The 17,813-nt window shown below is 33.5% G+C and overlaps 1 protein-coding gene across 2 annotated transcripts; it reads right to left on the bottom strand.

The window, feature by feature from the left end:
- Positions 1-3,675: 3,675 nt before the first annotated feature.
- On the bottom strand, positions 3,676-10,793 carry LOC122281306 (C2 domain-containing protein At1g53590-like). 2 transcript variants are annotated; one of them, XM_043092682.1, is made up of 12 exons: positions 10,198-10,793; positions 9,789-9,863; positions 9,248-9,391; positions 8,935-9,030; positions 8,698-8,829; positions 7,039-7,191; positions 6,848-6,889; positions 6,596-6,644; positions 5,674-5,766; positions 5,394-5,577; positions 5,093-5,216; positions 3,676-4,962 (listed from the first exon to the last, which is right to left on the bottom strand). In XM_043092682.1, the coding sequence occupies exons 1-12, from the start codon at positions 10,321-10,323 to the stop codon at positions 3,964-3,966; spliced, it is 2,217 nt and encodes a 738-aa protein (XP_042948616.1). In that variant the 5' UTR covers positions 10,324-10,793; the 3' UTR covers positions 3,676-3,963. The 2 variants fall into 2 exon arrangements, with proteins under 2 accessions (XP_042948616.1, XP_042948617.1); XM_043092683.1 differs by having other exon boundaries at positions 9,127-9,391; positions 10,198-10,266.
- Between the last annotated feature and the right edge of the window lie 7,020 nt (positions 10,794-17,813).

Genomic DNA, 17,813 nt, shown 5'->3' with positions numbered 1-17,813 from the left:
CATGATATTTGCAAGCACGTCATTCATCATGTTTTATTTCACATATTATAGTTATATATGTATCATGCATCTCACGTTGTATAAGATAAGTAAGCTTTCTTATGATTAAGTGTAAGATAAGATCAAAACAATTAATAAAATAATTCAGATACATGGTACTAATGTGACTTATGGGTACATATGCAAGTCACGGACATAATCATGGTCCACCATAATATAAATACTATTAGTGGTTCCCTTTGTGACTAGAGGATGTGGGGTTGATACACATCTTGCACACAGGATTAAGTGTGTTGATAAGTTTGATAAGTCAAATAATTTAAGACAAATCATGCATATCATAAGCATATGTATGAATGATTATGTTTTAAATTCTCAGCATAAAATGTTTTACAAAAAACTTTATGTTAAGTATATTTACTTTATGATGGGTTTATTATCGAGTGCTCGACTCATTTTAGTTTGTTTTATATTTTTAAATCACCCCGATCAGTGTATTTATGAAGGTAGAGCTACAAGACGAGACTTGGCACAGAATTGGTATGACAGGGGCCTAGATGATGCACAAACCTTTTAAGTCATGATTTTGATAGTAACAAAATTTGAAATATTTTTAATAAATGCTTCCGTACACTCTCATTTATAATTTCAGTATTTCAATATAAAACAACTTTATTTATTATAAGGAATTTTGTACCTAGCACTTCCTTTAGAATAAAAGAAAAGTATTTTTAAGTCAACGTCATTATTGGTAAACCAATTCCCCGGAGATTTCTTAAAATGACATCGTTCTTAACACTAGGGGAGCTGGGTGTTATAGTTTCAATCTGAAACCCTAAAGTTAGGGGTTCAATATCGAAACTCCATTCTATTTTGAGGTTTTGATATCGAAACCCCAAACTATTGTGATATTTATGATTGTATGGTTTTCATTATTGTGTAATTGTTGTATCATTTCATATTTTTGTGAGTTAATGGGAATGGATAGTCAATCAGATTTTAGTGGTAGTTGTCCTACCCTTACCCAAACCCCTATCCCTACCCCTACCTCTGCTATAACCATAAACACAGGTCCTGTTTGGTTGCTAAACTCAGTCCAGTACACTTCGTTTTTAGACTAAGTCGAACATCCAAACGCAAGTTTTTACACAGGTTGAATAGAGTCCAAAACTAAACTCATCTGTAGGGCCCACACCTGACAAATATTAATTTTCGGTTTTACTTTTTCATTTCTGTCAGTTTACTTTTCTCTCCATTGTGTACAACTTTTCCATCTCTCATAGGGCCCAACTCAATTGTTTATCACTTTTTCTATTTGGTTGGTCTGGCTACAAGTGCAGCTTGTTAGGAAAGTTTTTTTTTTTAATAGGTTTTGGCATCAGCAGTTGCTCAGACTCTGTTAGATGTATAGGGAAATTTAATAGTGGGACCCATTTATTTTATAATTTCTCATAATTATATTCAAACTCATCTTAACATCCAAACGCACCTAAACTCATCTTAAGCGGGTCTCACAAAACTCGCTCAATCATCTCAACTCACTACTATTCATAAAGAACTCAGCCCAACTCAACATCTAAAAGCAATCTAACCAAACACATGCCCCTACCACTGCCCCCATGCCCTCACCAAGGAAGAAACCAGTTTCGATTGTTTGGTTGTATTTCACCAAAATAGAGAGTGATGACCCTAATAACCCCTAAGCTAAATGTAATCATTGTTGTAAAGTGTATGGATGTCAATATAAAATACATGGTACATCCCAATTGAAGGTCCACTTAGAAGAAAAATGCAAAAGGAGTACAATATTAAAATCTTTGCAAGAAAAGCGACAATCTAGACTAGAGATTGGACTTAAAAAAAATGGAGGATGTGAGTAATGGGAGGGGAAAAAAAATAAAGAATAATAATGGGAGGGGGGATGTTGAATGGATTTACAAAGTATGATCTGGACGAGTATAGGAGACACTTAGCTCGTATGGTCATAATGGACGAGCTATCGTTTCGGTTTGTTGATGGCAAATGATTCCAAACATATTCTAGTACTTGGAACCTAGGTTTATCCTTTTGTCTTGCCACATGGTAGCCAAGGAAATTAGGAAACATTATGGTGTAGAAAAGGCTTGTTGAAAAACCAATTGATAGATGAAAGAGTTTGCCTCAACATCGATTATGTGGACATCTGTCCAAAATTGTAATTATATATCTTTAAGGGTACATTTTATAGATTGTGATTGAAATTTACACAAAAAAAAAAAAAAAATCTAAAATTTTGTAGAATTTTCAATCACAAGGGTGAGACTATTGTGAGTGCTTTGGTAAAGGCAATAAATGAGTGGTGGTTGAAGTAGGTTGTCACAATAATGGTTAACAATGCCTCTTCTAACTATGTTGCTTTAACTTGGGGCATCTTAAGAAATATCTTTGAGGGACCAATAAGTCAATCATGGGTGGTGAGTGTTTGCATGTGAGATGTGCTACACATATTTTAAATCTTCTTATGACTGATGGTTTGAAAGATCTTGATGATTCGGTTGCAAGGGTTAGAAGTGCGGTGAGATTTGTGAAATCTTCACCTACTAGATTTGGGACATTCAAAATTGTTGTGAGGTTTGCGAGTATTAAATGTAGGAAGGGTCTTTGTCTTAATATTTCTATAAGATGAAGCCTAACCTTCTTGATGTTGGAAAATGCCTAAGAGTATAAGAGTGCATGTAATTTATTGGGTGACAAAGACATTCAATATTTCAAATATTTTGAAGATGACAGGGCATTAGGCATGCCTATTAATGATGATTGGGAGGTAGTTGGCATTTTTGTAGACTTTTGAGGCATTTCTACGAGGTCACAATTAGGCTTTCCAATTCTTTGTATCCTACATTAATGATTTATGTCAGCAGATATGTAGGGTAAAAGAAGTATTGGATGACATGTGTAGGAGTGACCAAACTAGGTTGTGGGAAATGGCATTGAGCATGAGAGTTAAATATGATAAGTATTTGGGAGATTTTAATAGAATTAAGGGAGAGCAAGGTCTCGTCCGATCCAACCTTTTTTTAAAAAAGAAAATTGATTAATAAAAAAATTATTTAAAATATTAAATTAAAATGAAGTGACTTATTAAATGAGAATTACATAAGAAATTGTTCAATTATTAATATGTGCTAATACTATATATTATAGTTATACATTAAAGAGTGTAATAATACATTGATCTAAATATATATAATTATAGACTTAGTACCAATACTATAACTAATAACTATACTAGTAGTATTACTAATATACTATATGTTAGTGATAAATTGATTATAATATATTAAATAATACTCTATTTAGTTATAGTGATTTAATACTAACATATTAAATTAACTATATTAATACTATTATAAATTTATACATATACTATAACTTCTGATAATATGTTAATATATTAATATATACTAGTACTATATATTATAGTTATACATTAAAGAATATAATACTTATGTAATATTGTGATATATATAATTAATTTATATACTTTTTAAAAAAATATGTACTGCTTACATAAGCCATGAATCCATGATTAATCGTATCTAACATTACTCCACCACAAAAGGGGAAAAGATGAGCTGACAGTGATTTTGCAGACACAACATAGCCCCTTTGAGGTGGAAGGGATATGAATCATGATTTGGATGGAAATACTGGTACATTACATAAGTGTGAAACGATATAATATTTTACATGACTTCACAAAAGCGAACGTTTTTACAAGCTATTTTATAAACTTCCTCCACAGGATTTACATAATAATTTCGTATTCTCTCATCATCCTCCTGCTATACTCGCTCTACCAAAAATAATGATAAAGAGGGCCGTGCAAACAGTGTCAGCAAACCTAGAGAATCAACCATATACCAACAGAGCAAGAAGCAGCATTGTTTTTAAAATTCATTAAGTTATGCACATCGCAAAATACTATATTTTGTCTCCTTCCAAATCCACTACTCCATCACCACATCTGTCAGAGCTCCCAGGTTTGGCATCTTTCCTTTCCAAGTCTTCAAGACTTTCATTTTCTTTTGGGCCTTCAATGTCCTTTGCATCTTCATTTGAATCGTACTGAACTACTTGGTCCTTGGAATCCAAGGAATCATTACTTCGGCCAGGGGATATAGTCTCCGTAATAACCGACATCTTTTCAACTCCCGGGGAACAATTTGATTCATCATCAGAACAGTTGGATTTCTCTGCCGATGCATTGGCTCGAGATACTCTTGATCCTTTCCTGGAAAGTGCATGCTTTATACCACGAGCAGATTTCCCAGCTTGATTTAAAAAACTCTTAGCCATATTTTTCATATTTCCTTTGCTTGGGCTTTCTGGATCGCTCCCTCCGGGACTTGCATTGTCTTCCATGGGATTCTTATCAGATGCAGGCCCACAATTGTTGTCTTCCACAACCAACTTCACACCAATCTCCTTCTCGTTGACTCCCCTAAGATTAACATATGGCGACTCAACGGGTTCCATGGAGCTGCCTGTTTGATCCTCCTTTCTGGGACCCCTGTGAAATACGGAACCAATCTTCTTTAGGCCTCTCTGAACTGATTTCATTGGGTTCTTATCGTCAGGGTTTTCATCAGTGCTGCTGGTGTCATTGTTAGGGGACCCAGATGCTGCTGCATTAGAGCCATTCATAGAACCATTAGGCTCCCCATGAATTTCAGTATCAATGATTCGACTCTTTCCTTTTCTAGGCTCCCATGTTTGCGAAACTTCGCTTCCTGGGTGATGAACCCATATCCCAGTATCTGCTTGCCCTTCGATATTAATGGGCTCAAAATTATCTCGCATTCTTGGAGACTTTTCCGACGATAAAGATGAGAAAGAAGCTTTTAAGGCAGTCTCACCCGTAAAGGAATTTCTTTTATCTTCCATGTTCAATGTCTCCTCATCTAATGGAGGATCACCCCCCTGTCAATATTATGCCCCAGACGCGTATTAAAATATTAACTGGACACTTTAGCAACCCATGGAAGCATTAAATTTTGATTTACAAACTAATTTGAGCCCAACTTTAGCAATTACAAGGAAAAAAGGGTACCTTTTTATTCTCCTCAAGTACAGTAATTGCAAGATGCAACCTCCCCATTTTAACATTCTGAAGAGGCAACCACAAGTCATGTCTCTGGCCATCCCGAAGATCACCGATGTTCACAGAACAGTCTCTGTGAATCAGAGAAGGGTCAGTATGTCCAATAAATAATACAAGTTGGAAGAGAATACATAAAAGTAAATGCTAGGAAGCAATACAAGAAAATACTGTTTCATATTTTTTCTAAAAAAGACTTATAGTGCCTGGCGCATTCTACTCATATGTACATCACAGTAGCTCAGTAGCATACCCAAGTGTGTCATCAACAAAATGGTCCTTGTCACGAACTCCAATACTAAGGATATTAGGTGACTCCCATGTAATAATGGGGATCTTAAACTCCTCATGCCATTTTGGAGCCAGAGTTTTCTTCTGCGTCTTAGTCCTGAATCTGTAAGGGCCTAATTGGCCTTTGATGTATGGATCGGCCAATCCTGAAATATCTCCCATTTATATTCAAACTTATAAGACTGCCTGCGGATAATAAGAGTATACTAATGAACTAACATCCTAGAAGAAAAGGAACTAACCATTTAGATCCGATGGCTTCATGTCGGATGCTTCAACAACTTCAACTTTAGCATAAGCAATAGGCTCCTTCCCATCCATTGAGAACCAATTTTCTGGCATTCAAATCAACACACACTTGATAATTTAGAAAGATTTAGCATACATGTGCAATGAAACAGAAAGGATATGGCACTGCAGAACTATGATCATACTAATAAATTTACCAATATTATAAAAAATAAAATAAAAAAGGAAAACAATTATAGCAGACAGGTACTGTATGGTGTATACACATTTATGGATTCTGATTATTTTTTTTCCCTTTCTTTCTGAGCAATGATAAATTAGTTTGTTGAAAGTGATTATAAATGCATGAGAAACAGAAGCCGGCAAAATGGCCTCTAAACCACATGGTGTGGTGTGGTTCGAATAACTTTTATCTTTCTCAAAGGGAAGATGATGTGCATCAAGAAATGAGCTAAATTTTTGTTCAACACAAAAGTAAAAGCTACATTTTTGTTCGACACAAAAGTAAGGAGATTGTACTGCACTCAATACCTAGAAGAACACTTGCTTCAGGTCCTATATTAGACATCTATCTCCACTTTCCAGAATGGTCTACATTTCTCAATTGACACAAGTATATCTAAAACTCGTAGAAATGCCACCGGCTGATGTAAAGTGTGTTTGTTTATTAAGATCCCTGCATTTATGAACTTTCATCTATTGTGGGAAAAAACAGAGTTACAAATTAAGATGAAATAGAAATTAAGGGTGAGAATGTAACGAAGTTCTTCAGAAAACACTATAACCATGGCAAATGATGCTATTCATGGAGACGTATAAAATGGAGATATTTAATATAGTTATCAAAAAGTGATGAACCACGCTTACAAAAGCATGTGTTAAGCTCAACTGAAAAATATATCTTAGGTAAACAACCTGGCTGCGGCGCGGCAAATTTCTCCATGTCAACAACCAGCATATTAGGCTGCAAGTATTTCCAACATTTAGATAGTAATTCCAAAACAAATGTCCCGACATAAGATTAAACTATTAACATCTGAGTTCTAATAAGTTAATGCTGTTCACCAGTAATATGAATCACAAGGGAAACGAAAATTTGAAACAGTGTGCAGCAATAGTAAATAAACTAGCAAAAAAAAAAAAGAGCATCAAAGCCGAAAACTTCACCTCAACAAGTGTCTGCTCAAAAGCAATAGACAGAAGCTTGTCCTGGTTACAAAAATAAAAGAACATTTCAAAAAAGTAGATAGAGAATGAGAAAAAAGAAGATAAAAATGGCAACTATGCAGTGAAAGGAGATGGAAAAAAAAAGAAAAGGAAATCAGGCATTTACTTGGTAAATTGTAAAATAAACTTACCAGCCATCCAGCAATCCCTGGAAATTCTGTGACATCAATACCATGAGTAAAAATAGGCTTGACAGTCATCTGAAAATATGGAGGCTCAACAAAGCACACCCGCAAACGGCCGATAAAAGGCCAATTAGGAAGGAACTTCACGCCAACCAAGACCTACAAAAGAAACAAGAGCATGTCCTAGTTCAATCAATAGGATTAAAAGATCATTTCATTTGGTTTCCAATGGGCATATACGAACCATTCCATATATTCATCGAGTCAAAGCCACAAAACGATGACTAAGAAAATCTCAATGATGCCTTCTTCCAAATTCTTACAATAATCCAATTACGCTAAACAAGTTACAGTTGTCACTTCTCAATCACTAGCAACAAAGGAACAATCACAAACAGGTTACAGTTCTACTTCTCAATCGATTATTATGAAGGAACGACACCCCAAACCACACAAACACGCACATATAAACTGCTTCACATACAATGTCTAGTGCACATAAATGGTTCGAGCATGAAGGTGTAACCAAAACATAATACTCTAGAAAATGAAATAGAGTACAAAACAATCGTAAAGTACAGTTGAGTGGGGCCAGAAAGCTAATAATCTATTTTATATATTACAATTAATGAATATCTTTACCAAAGACACGATGGAATAGAAGACACCAGATATTTAGACGTTAGAACAGTAATGGTTCAATGATTGATCTAATAGGATGCACCACAAACTAAGTTACAACAAATCCACAATCCTCGGCTGGGCCAGAAAGCTGATAATCTACTTCGTATGATTAAATTTAATGGACAAAAGACCAGAAACACAACGGAATAGAATACACCAGATAATAAAAACGCTAATGACTCTATGATCAATTCAATAACATACACCACAAACAATAAATTTCACAAACAATAAATTTCTCGTTCACACACAGCTTGGGTATCATTCACACAGACACACACACACACACACACATATTTGTATGCAAGAATATTGGCAGGATGTATACTGATATACATGTTGTATGCATGTGTGTGTGTGTGTGAAGCTTACACACTTGCATGCAGATGCTATCTAAGTATCGGGGACTATAAGAGTATGTTTGGACTCTTATGAGAATTCTCAAAATTCTCTAAACTTTTCATAATTTCATTCCCAAACATCACTCAACACGTAACACTTTTCAATTTTAAATTTTCAACTTTTTCATCTAATCATTATCTAGTCATTATTCAAATATAAAAATCAATACAACTTCTACAAACTTCAAAAAAATAAAAATAATATTAAAAAATTATCTTTAAATAATTTTTTTAACTTTATAATGTTTTTATTCAACTTTTTCTCTCTCATTTCTCAAAACATAATAAAACATCTTCACTCAAACCATTTCACTACTTTGACAAAATTTTGAGATACTCAAGGTATCCAAACATGCCCTAAATATCAAGGTGTGCATTTTTGTGTAACATACAAACTATCTAAATAGCAAGGACTATATATACCAAGGTGGGAGTGAAAATCTTACACACACGCACACACACTACCTAAATCTTTTTTTTTTTTTTTTTTGATAAATCTCAGGGACTATAAATATCAAGGTCTATGAAAATCTGCATATTACAATTTGAACTGCTTCAATAAGACAATCTAAGTCCATACCTTCCCTTCAACATGCATTCCTGTTATATGCAACTTTGCCCACATTCCAAATCCCAATCGTTTCCTTAGCTGCACAGCAAGTATTGCACTCATATCATCAGCTGTGAGAAAATTCAACCCCAACTCCAGAACCTGCAATTAGTGCACAGTGGAATCTCAGTTTGGCTGAAACCTTCAGCTGCATCCACAAATATTACATAAGAAGACAAGGTCCCAAATGATATACTAAGTGCGCACCAAGTGGTCATCATCTGAAGACTGACGGAGAACCCTCATTTCTGTGAACATGGGCGGGTTTCTTCCCAAATACAGATGCTGAACAACTGCTTTTTTCTGCAAGCGTATCAAAAACTGTCATCTCATCGAATAACAGAGGGTACAAACAAATTCGCCAGAGAAAAAAGTTCCAAATTCTTTTCCTACACATACATGAAACTTCAATGATCCATACTTTTTAAGAACTTTGGACCAACACAAAAGAATGAATGTGCAAAGCAGAATATCGCAAAGCAGAATATCAGATACACAACAGAGTGAAGATGGTACACACAGCAGTCCATGGTTTGTACTTCTCCAGGAACCAAGGTACGATGGGCAGGAGAACCTTCTGTGAAGTAATCTGTTCCATACATATGGGCCAGATATTTTCAACTGCATGGTTCAACCACCGGACTGTTTCAGAATCAGAAAGCACCTGAAGTAAAAGGAAAAAAGAGTAATAAAGCATTAAAAATTATAGTTACTCAGGTACTTATGCCTAAAACTCCCATTCAACACTCTAACACAAGAAATACAAAGGAAATATCGTGTATCATATAGCTGGCAGTTGAATTTATAATTGTGTCCAAGAAATTTAAAGAAAGTGGTCCTTACTTTTGTTTCCAAATTAATTTTATATTTTGGACTATGTTGCATTATTCATTATTGTAATTTTGGAAATCAAAACAACATATTTCTTAAGACTACAGGGTTTCGTTCTCCATCATTACGTTTAATAATTACCCCCGTTAAAGAGCAAATGACAACGCCCTAGGTATAAGGCAAGCAATCCAGTTAGAGATGAAAAGGAAAAATGTATAGAAATAAATTACCCTTCTCTGATTAGCTTGTTTTCTTTCTTCAAACTGTAACTTCCTCCGCATTCTTGTAGCATATCGTTCATGAACCTTTCAAAAAGAAAATCATAAATGCATGTTGCACGACCCTTCAAACAGTTATAAAACTAAAAGGAATCCAAATATCATAAATCAAAACATCACAGGAAAGCAACTTCACAACTTACCTCTCCACATCAAAAGACACAAGCCACAACAAACAAAGAAACATTCACACACGCACAAGTATCATAATAAGCAATTCTGGGTGTGATTCTACTTTTCCTATCCGGAAATGTTTTAACTTCTTTTATTTATTTTGCGTTCAATCATAGGGAAAGAAGACATAAATACAAAGTAATTAATGGAGTGACTGATCAACAAAACTGATAGACAGTGAAATTACCAGATAGAGATATATGAGAGAAACAAAATAGGCGAACGGATGGCACCAATTGAACCAAGAGAGCAACCAAAGTAATAGCAGCACAATTGCCACATGATGCATTATTGACATCTCCGTTATATCCATCTCCTGTCCTTTTCTTCTTCTTCTGTTTTTGATATATTCAAAACACCTTTGGTACAATTAAAACCTGTGCACCAAGACCCTCCAGGACATTTTCTACCACCAAAAGATCATAAATCCCCAGGAAAGCAAATCATTAGAAAGTGGGGATCTAGCAATCAAACGGAATATTATCCTTTGAGTTAGTGGTCAAAATACCAATAAAACATCCAAATCCCAGAAAAGGTATTGGTATGAAACAAGCAATTATATAGGTACTAAATCTGTATTTGGCGTGGTGCATACGAAACTTCACAAGGAAACGGAATCGAAGGATTAAGGAATGCAGAAATCAATGAATTAAGTCGAGCGCAACTCCATAGATCTGCAGAGAGAGTTTGAGTAAGAAAAGGAGCCTTCGGAGAGGAGCATCCCCTAACCGGGTAGAGAGAAAACAGGTGTAGCCGAAGCTGGCATTGCGACATCGTCGGTTTTAAGGGTCGCACGTTGGACCGACTGTTGTGTGTACCGTGTCAGGGGTGTGTCCAAAGCGTGTAGGCTCCACTGAAGGCGGATTTGGTTGGCACGCAAGCAGGGAACGATTGGACGCACCAGATAAATAGTTGATTTCCTTCGGCCCAATTTCGGGTGGATTGGATCATTGGAGAGATTACGAAAATGTAATTGGAGCCGACTTTTGCCGTTTTCTTTGGATACTTCATTAATATAATTAATCGTATTATTTTTTAATATAAAATAATTATTTTATTTAATTATATTAATAAAAAAATATATAAAAATTTCAAATGTATGATAAATTGATGACAGGGGGAATTGAAAAGTGAGCCTCCAATTAATTGACGGAAATTGTATCATTTTCTGATGTATTTGGTCGGTATCAAATTCTAATATTTTAATTTGAATGTAAGCGGATAAAAATATTTTAAAAAATCTTAAAAGATCTCGATCAAAACCAATCCTTTCTGCTGTCACACACATTCGTTACATTTCTGCTCCAAGTCCAATTTTATAAAAAGATTGTCTAAAGTCAAAAGTGAGCTAAAATTCCAGAGGAGAGGGGGGTTGGGTCTGAAGTACAAAGTGGTCAATAACGAGCTTATCCACTTATCCACCTGCATCAAATCAATTGGCCGATTTTGTCGGCCAAAGATTATGATTCCTCATCCACTCTGCGTGGACCCCTCCCAGAGAGTTTTCTGATAAAAATAATACTAGATCTTCTGTTGGGATCCGCTGGGAGCTTTTTATTTTTTATTTTTTTATTATTTTTTTTAGTGGTTAAAAAAAATTATTTAATATTATTATAAATTTTTTTATTTTTTTAAATATTTAAAAATATTATAAAAATGATGTGAAAAAAAACTAAAACAAGAAGAAATTTTTTTTAACTTAGCGGGAGCTCCCGCCAACAGTGGCCGTAGCATCACCCTTCCTGATAATTACGTCTATGCTTGCCGCCCGACTCTACCCACATAAGTAAATTCTTCTTTTCTTTTCCTCTCTGACTTCCCAATGTCAACAAAAATAATTTACTCCAAGTTCCCATTCATTTGGATCGGAGATGGTTTTACCTTACTCTTTAAATTTTCGTGGTCAAATACGATCAAATGCGCGGTCCAGATATAAAAAATATTTTATCTCATTTTATCATTATAAATTTTTTTAATTTTTATATAAATATAATGAATAATTTAATTTTTTTAAATTTTAAAATAATAATAATATTAAAAAATAATAATTTATTTAATTTTTAATTTTTATCTTAAATATAAATACTTTTTAATTTTAAAATTTTAATTTTTTTATTTAATCATTATAAATTTTCCAAACTTCTAAAACAAAATATAAAAAAAAAAATCAATTTTTTTAATTTTTAAAATAAAAATAATATTAAATATTATATTTTATTTAAATTTTTTTCTCTTATTGTTCAAAACAAAATAAAACATTATCACGCAAATCATTTTACCATTATTCATAAATTTCTCATTTTTTAAATATTTTATTAATGAGGTATAGAAATTATGTGGTATAATTTTATTTGAAATATAAATTTTAAAAATTAAAATTTATAATTTAAGTGAAATAAATTCGCTGATCTTCCTATGGATATTTTACGTACCAAAAGTTGTTTTCCCGCCAAATTTTCCTGTCCGTTGATGGTTTGCTTTGGCTCTATGTCTTTTCATTTTAGTTATTTGGGCGAGTCTTCACTTTTGCCCTTTCAAACAGGCATCACCTTTCCGGGGCCCTTTATGGCACCTCCTTTAAAAAATATTTCTTAAAAGTATTAAAAAAAGACTTTTATAAAGTGAAAAGACATAAAGTAAATTATATAAGAATAATGTCACACCGTTTTTGCTTATATTTTTTTAATTTTTTAATTTTATGATTAAGAAAATATTTTTTAATAATATTATGATTTTTTAAAAAAATCATTTAAAAGAATTAAAAAAATAAATGTAAAAAAAAAATAAAACAAAAAACACATCAAAAGAATTAGTGGTAGCTCCTGCGGTAGTGCCACCCATTATTTAATACTTATAACATATTTAGAATTGTTGTGGGAAATTTAATTTATAGATTTAGGATTTATAGCTTATACCTGAATTAATAAGTTCTATTATTAGAAAATTATTTACTATTTATTAATCATATGTTTCAAACATTTTCAATTATATTATATTTGTTTAGAAATAAATTTAAAAAATATTTTTTTAAAGTAAAAATAACGATTATTTGATTTTTTTAAAAAAGATTTGACCATATACTTGAAAGTTTGAAAATTGTAATTAATTTAAAGTTCTATAGGTATTTTCACTCATCGATATTTTTTTAAAATTCAAATTACAAAACGCATTTTTCAAAAAAAATATATTTGAAAAAAAACATCAAACATACTTTTTAGCTTATTTGAGATTAAAAAGTATTTTAATATTTAGTACTCAAATAACCTATTTTTTTCATTACAGAGCTTTTAAGACTATTTATATATTTTTTAAAACTCTTAATGCAACCCTAAACCGGCCCTTAGTGCCAACTCAATACTACTAAAAAATATTTATTTACATGGTTATTATTATAGGCCTCACTTTAACTGTTTATCTTTCCCCAACATAAATCTCTTCAAATGTACAACTTTAGGGCCCGTAAAACTAGTGTATTAAGTTGGGTTTAGGTGTTAAGAAGTGTTGAAATATGTTGTGAATAGTAGTAAAAAAGTAGGTAAAAAGTAATAATAAAATATTAAATAGTAATAAAAAGTAATGAATAGTAATAAAAAGTAGGTGAAAAGTAATAATAAAGTAATGAATAATAGTGAAGAATGTTGAAAAGTGTTAAAATTTTCTCAACACCCAAACATACCTTTAGAGTTTAGTAGTGTATTTAGGGTTCTTGGTGGCTACTGTGTTAAGAGGGCAGAAGTAGTGGATGGGTTTGGGCTCCGGTATCCCAAAGATCTCATATTGGGCTAAAGTGGTTGATTTTAAGAATTGGCCTTAATTAGGACACCTATCTCTACACCCTAGTTGGCCAACTTATATCACAATTTCGGCTTAATATCTTAGGCCCGTTTGAATGTGCAGATGAAAGTACTAGCAGGCATTTGTAGAAAAGTATGAGTACTAGCAAGCAAGCATCTGTAGAAAAGTACATGATCAGTTTCTTCCCTTGCAAAGGGGCACCGCCATCACCTCCGCATTGTATGACAGGCCCAAGCTGATGACCAACTAGTCTACCGACGTTGAGGTACCCATTTTTCTCTCCATCTCCTCATACTTTCCCTTGAGGTAGCCCAATTTGTTCTGTATGTTCTTCCTTTCCTAATCTTTGTCACCATTCCCCCTGGCATTTCTGGACCCACGATGCTCGCTATAGCTGGATTCTTCATCCTGCCTTGGTTCTTTGGCATTCTCCTTGAGGGCTTTGTTTTCCTCTATGAGGACACCCACCTAAGTGGTTAGCCTCTCCACCAGTTGTTCCATTGTTACTAACCTCAACTCCATGTTTGTTAATGTTGATTCCTCTTGGTCTCAAGCTGTTCGAGAATGGGTTCTTATAGGTATACGAAAGACACATAAAGTTTTTTAGGATCTCACAGATGATGCCACTGTTAACATCGTGTTTTTAATGCCTTTGATCCTAAAATACAAGGGAAACACTGAGAGGTGGTGGCTGGGGGCGCTTCTGATACCAAAGTTAGTAATCCTTTAGAAGAATATAAGTGAGCATAGAGAGTTTAGAAAGTCCAAAGAGCCTCTTTTATACCTGGTTCGGGGATTATTAGGCCACCACGCCTTGTGGCTTGGGGGGGGGGGGGGGGGAGAGGGGGTGATGTCCTCCTGCAGTCCCTTCCATCATGCTCATTTAATGCGGCATAATCCTCTATTTGGTCCTAAGGTTCAATCCCGTCGAGATGGCATGTTCTTCCTCCCTTTACGCTGGGGTGGATTTTCCGCGCTTCCTGGGAAGTAGATTGACCTCTACTTCGAGGTCTCAAATCTTGTTAACCGGGTCAAGAGCCCTTTCATTGGGTTGGTAGATGGCTTGGCCGGTCTGTGCCCTTGGGTATTGGGCTAAGCCTCTTGGCCTCTTGGCTTGGGAAAAAATCCCCTAACACATCAATTCAAACATCTTAATTCAATTTATCTCACTATTTCTCATCTCATCTCAACATCCAAAAGGGGCCTAGTTTGCTTACATCTAGTTATAGAAACAACATGCAAACATTGGGGTAGTAACCAAGAACAATACTTTTATCCATATAAGAAAATGAATCAATCTACCATACTAAATAACTGAAATATTTGAGCCCAAATGAATTCTTCTAGACGTAGGACTTGTTTGTGAAACTCATATCATCTTATCTCATAATTTCCTTCCTAAACATCATTCAAACCTAAACATAATTCAAACCTAAATATTTCTCAATTTTAAATATTCATTTTTTTATCTAATCATTACAACTTTTTCAAACTTCCGAATAAAATACAAAAAACAATACAACTTTTTCTTAAAATTTAAAACAAAAATAATATTAAAAAATTATATTCTAACAATATTTTAATTTTATATATTTTTATCCAACCTCTCTCCCCTATTTCAAAACTCAATAAAACATCTTAACTTAAACAATTTCACCACTATTTACAAATTTCTCATCTCATCTCATTTTCCAAATATCGCCTTAACCCCAAAATAATGGCTCAAGCATTAAAGGAAAAATTGCATATGAAATGGAAATAGAACATATAATGTAACACTTAGTCCGCCTAGGATTAAAAATAATGTAAAATTTAAAACATTGAGAGACTGGTATGCTAATCACCTTTAAAGAATTTTCTTCTTAATGAAGCAACAGGTACAAAATATTCCATTTCATAAAATAAAATATACTTTATAAAATTGAAATAGAGTCTGTGGAAGCTTTTATTAAAATTTTTCAAATATTTATCTATCAAAAACATAAAATAAAACCTTTGTACATGATCTCGACCTCTACCTCTTCTCCGGCCATGAGCTAAGTCCCGTCCTACAACTTCATACTTTAGTTTAAGCATCACTGGGGATAGTCACATATTTCAAATAAAAAGGAGTCCAAAACTCAATAAGAACTACTTCTTACTGTATACACATAAAAACATAGGTTTTTAATCATGCAATAATATTCGTCACATTCATGCACATTAATACTTTTATACACATTTCTCAATTATATATATAGTTCGATTATGCATTAACATCTAGTCACATTCAACCTCATACAGTTTGACCATGCCTTAGCATTCTTTCCTCTTTAACCTCATGGTCGGTATGCATTATTAACCCTTGTAGTCATGGCTCTTTTTGTGGCTAGGATTGGGCATTGACCTCATGGTACCATTGTAGCACCCTATTCTTCCAGGATTTTAAAAGCTGGAGAAAACATTTACACTTTAGCGCGAGGTATAAACGACTCCATAAAATTTATTAAAAAAAAAAAGAGTACTTTAAATAAATAAAATGTATGGAAAATAAAAATTTTCAGTAACACTTATTAAAGAAAAATAAAAATTTCATATGCTACAAAATCACTGAATATGAAATTAAACATATCTTTCCTCGGTGCCTCAAGCCTCAATGTCATCCCCTTGAACTACATCATGTCTTGCAATATTCTCATAATCTTTCTCCCCTTGGGGGAAAAAAAAAAATACAAAAATACAAAAATATTTCAAATACTCAGTAAGAACCATATCATGCAAAAACAAATAGCAGTCTAGGTTTTAATTAACATTTCATTTCTTAACCTTATATCCTCGAAGCATAAAAGAAACATTCATTTCCTTAATCTCATAACCTTAATAGTCATTACACATTGTTACCTCTGTGTATTAGGGTTTGCAATTCTTGGGGGTAAATAGTTCTTTTCATAGCTAGTGGATAAGAACCTACCCTCCTCAGGAATAGGTCATCACTAGGTGTTCTGCCAATAATGTCTTCCGGTGTTGCAATTTGTCCCAACCTCGTGGTATCGTTTCACTTACATTTAGCCTCATGCAACAAAAATCACCTTTATGCAAAAAACCACTTTCATGTGGTTAGATCACATTCACATCACTTTACACCTACATTTAACATGTCATTAGGTCAACTTCTTTCATAAACGCACCATTAAAGATAAAGACTTAGAACTTATCTAATAGGTTACCCGTGACCTTAGACTCGTAATACATCCTCAAATAATTTCTATGTGACCTCATAGATCTCCAATTATTCAGCCGGTGACTCCATGTGATGATCAAGACCTTAACCTACTTCAACTCATAGTTCCAAAAATCATTAAACCCGAATAGAATAATAGCGACTACCTTTCTTTCAACCTTAAGCCCATAAAATTGACTTGTACCACATATTAACCTCCAATCCATCAAACCTAACGTAACATATTAACCATATACCTCAAATCCGTAAATCCATAATTCACATAACCTCATGATTTCATGCATGTCCATTACACTAAAAATCATTACCATAACCTAAAATAATTTCTCTTTGTGAAACTCATCATTACCAATTTACCACGTAATGTGCGTGTATACATAAAAACCCTAATTTCACTCCATGACCTATTACCGCAAATATTTGATATATAAGCATTATCTGCTCATTCAAACTAACCATCAAAACCTTATGATACTTTACATCCTTAAAATAAATATATATCCATATGAAACAAAAAATATCATTTCACTCAAATAACGGCCCGTTTGGATTTAGAATTGATCTAACTCAACTTATCTTGTCTAATCATTACAATTTTCTTAAATTTTCACACAAAATATAACAAACAATTCAACTTTTTCAAATCTTAAAATAATAATAATATTAAAAAATAATATTAACAATATTTTATTCAATTTTAAACTTTCATCTCAACTCATCACATATCAATTCACTATCCAAATATCACCTAAATTCTCGTAGTTTTACCATCCAAGAGTTCGTCCTAA

This window comes from Carya illinoinensis, chromosome 11, assembly GCF_018687715.1.
Source record: "Carya illinoinensis cultivar Pawnee chromosome 11, C.illinoinensisPawnee_v1, whole genome shotgun sequence".
Taxonomy (NCBI): Eukaryota; Viridiplantae; Streptophyta; class Magnoliopsida; order Fagales; family Juglandaceae; genus Carya; species Carya illinoinensis.
Note: the sequence above shows the minus strand (reverse complement) of the source record. Positions and strands in the feature narration are given on the sequence as shown.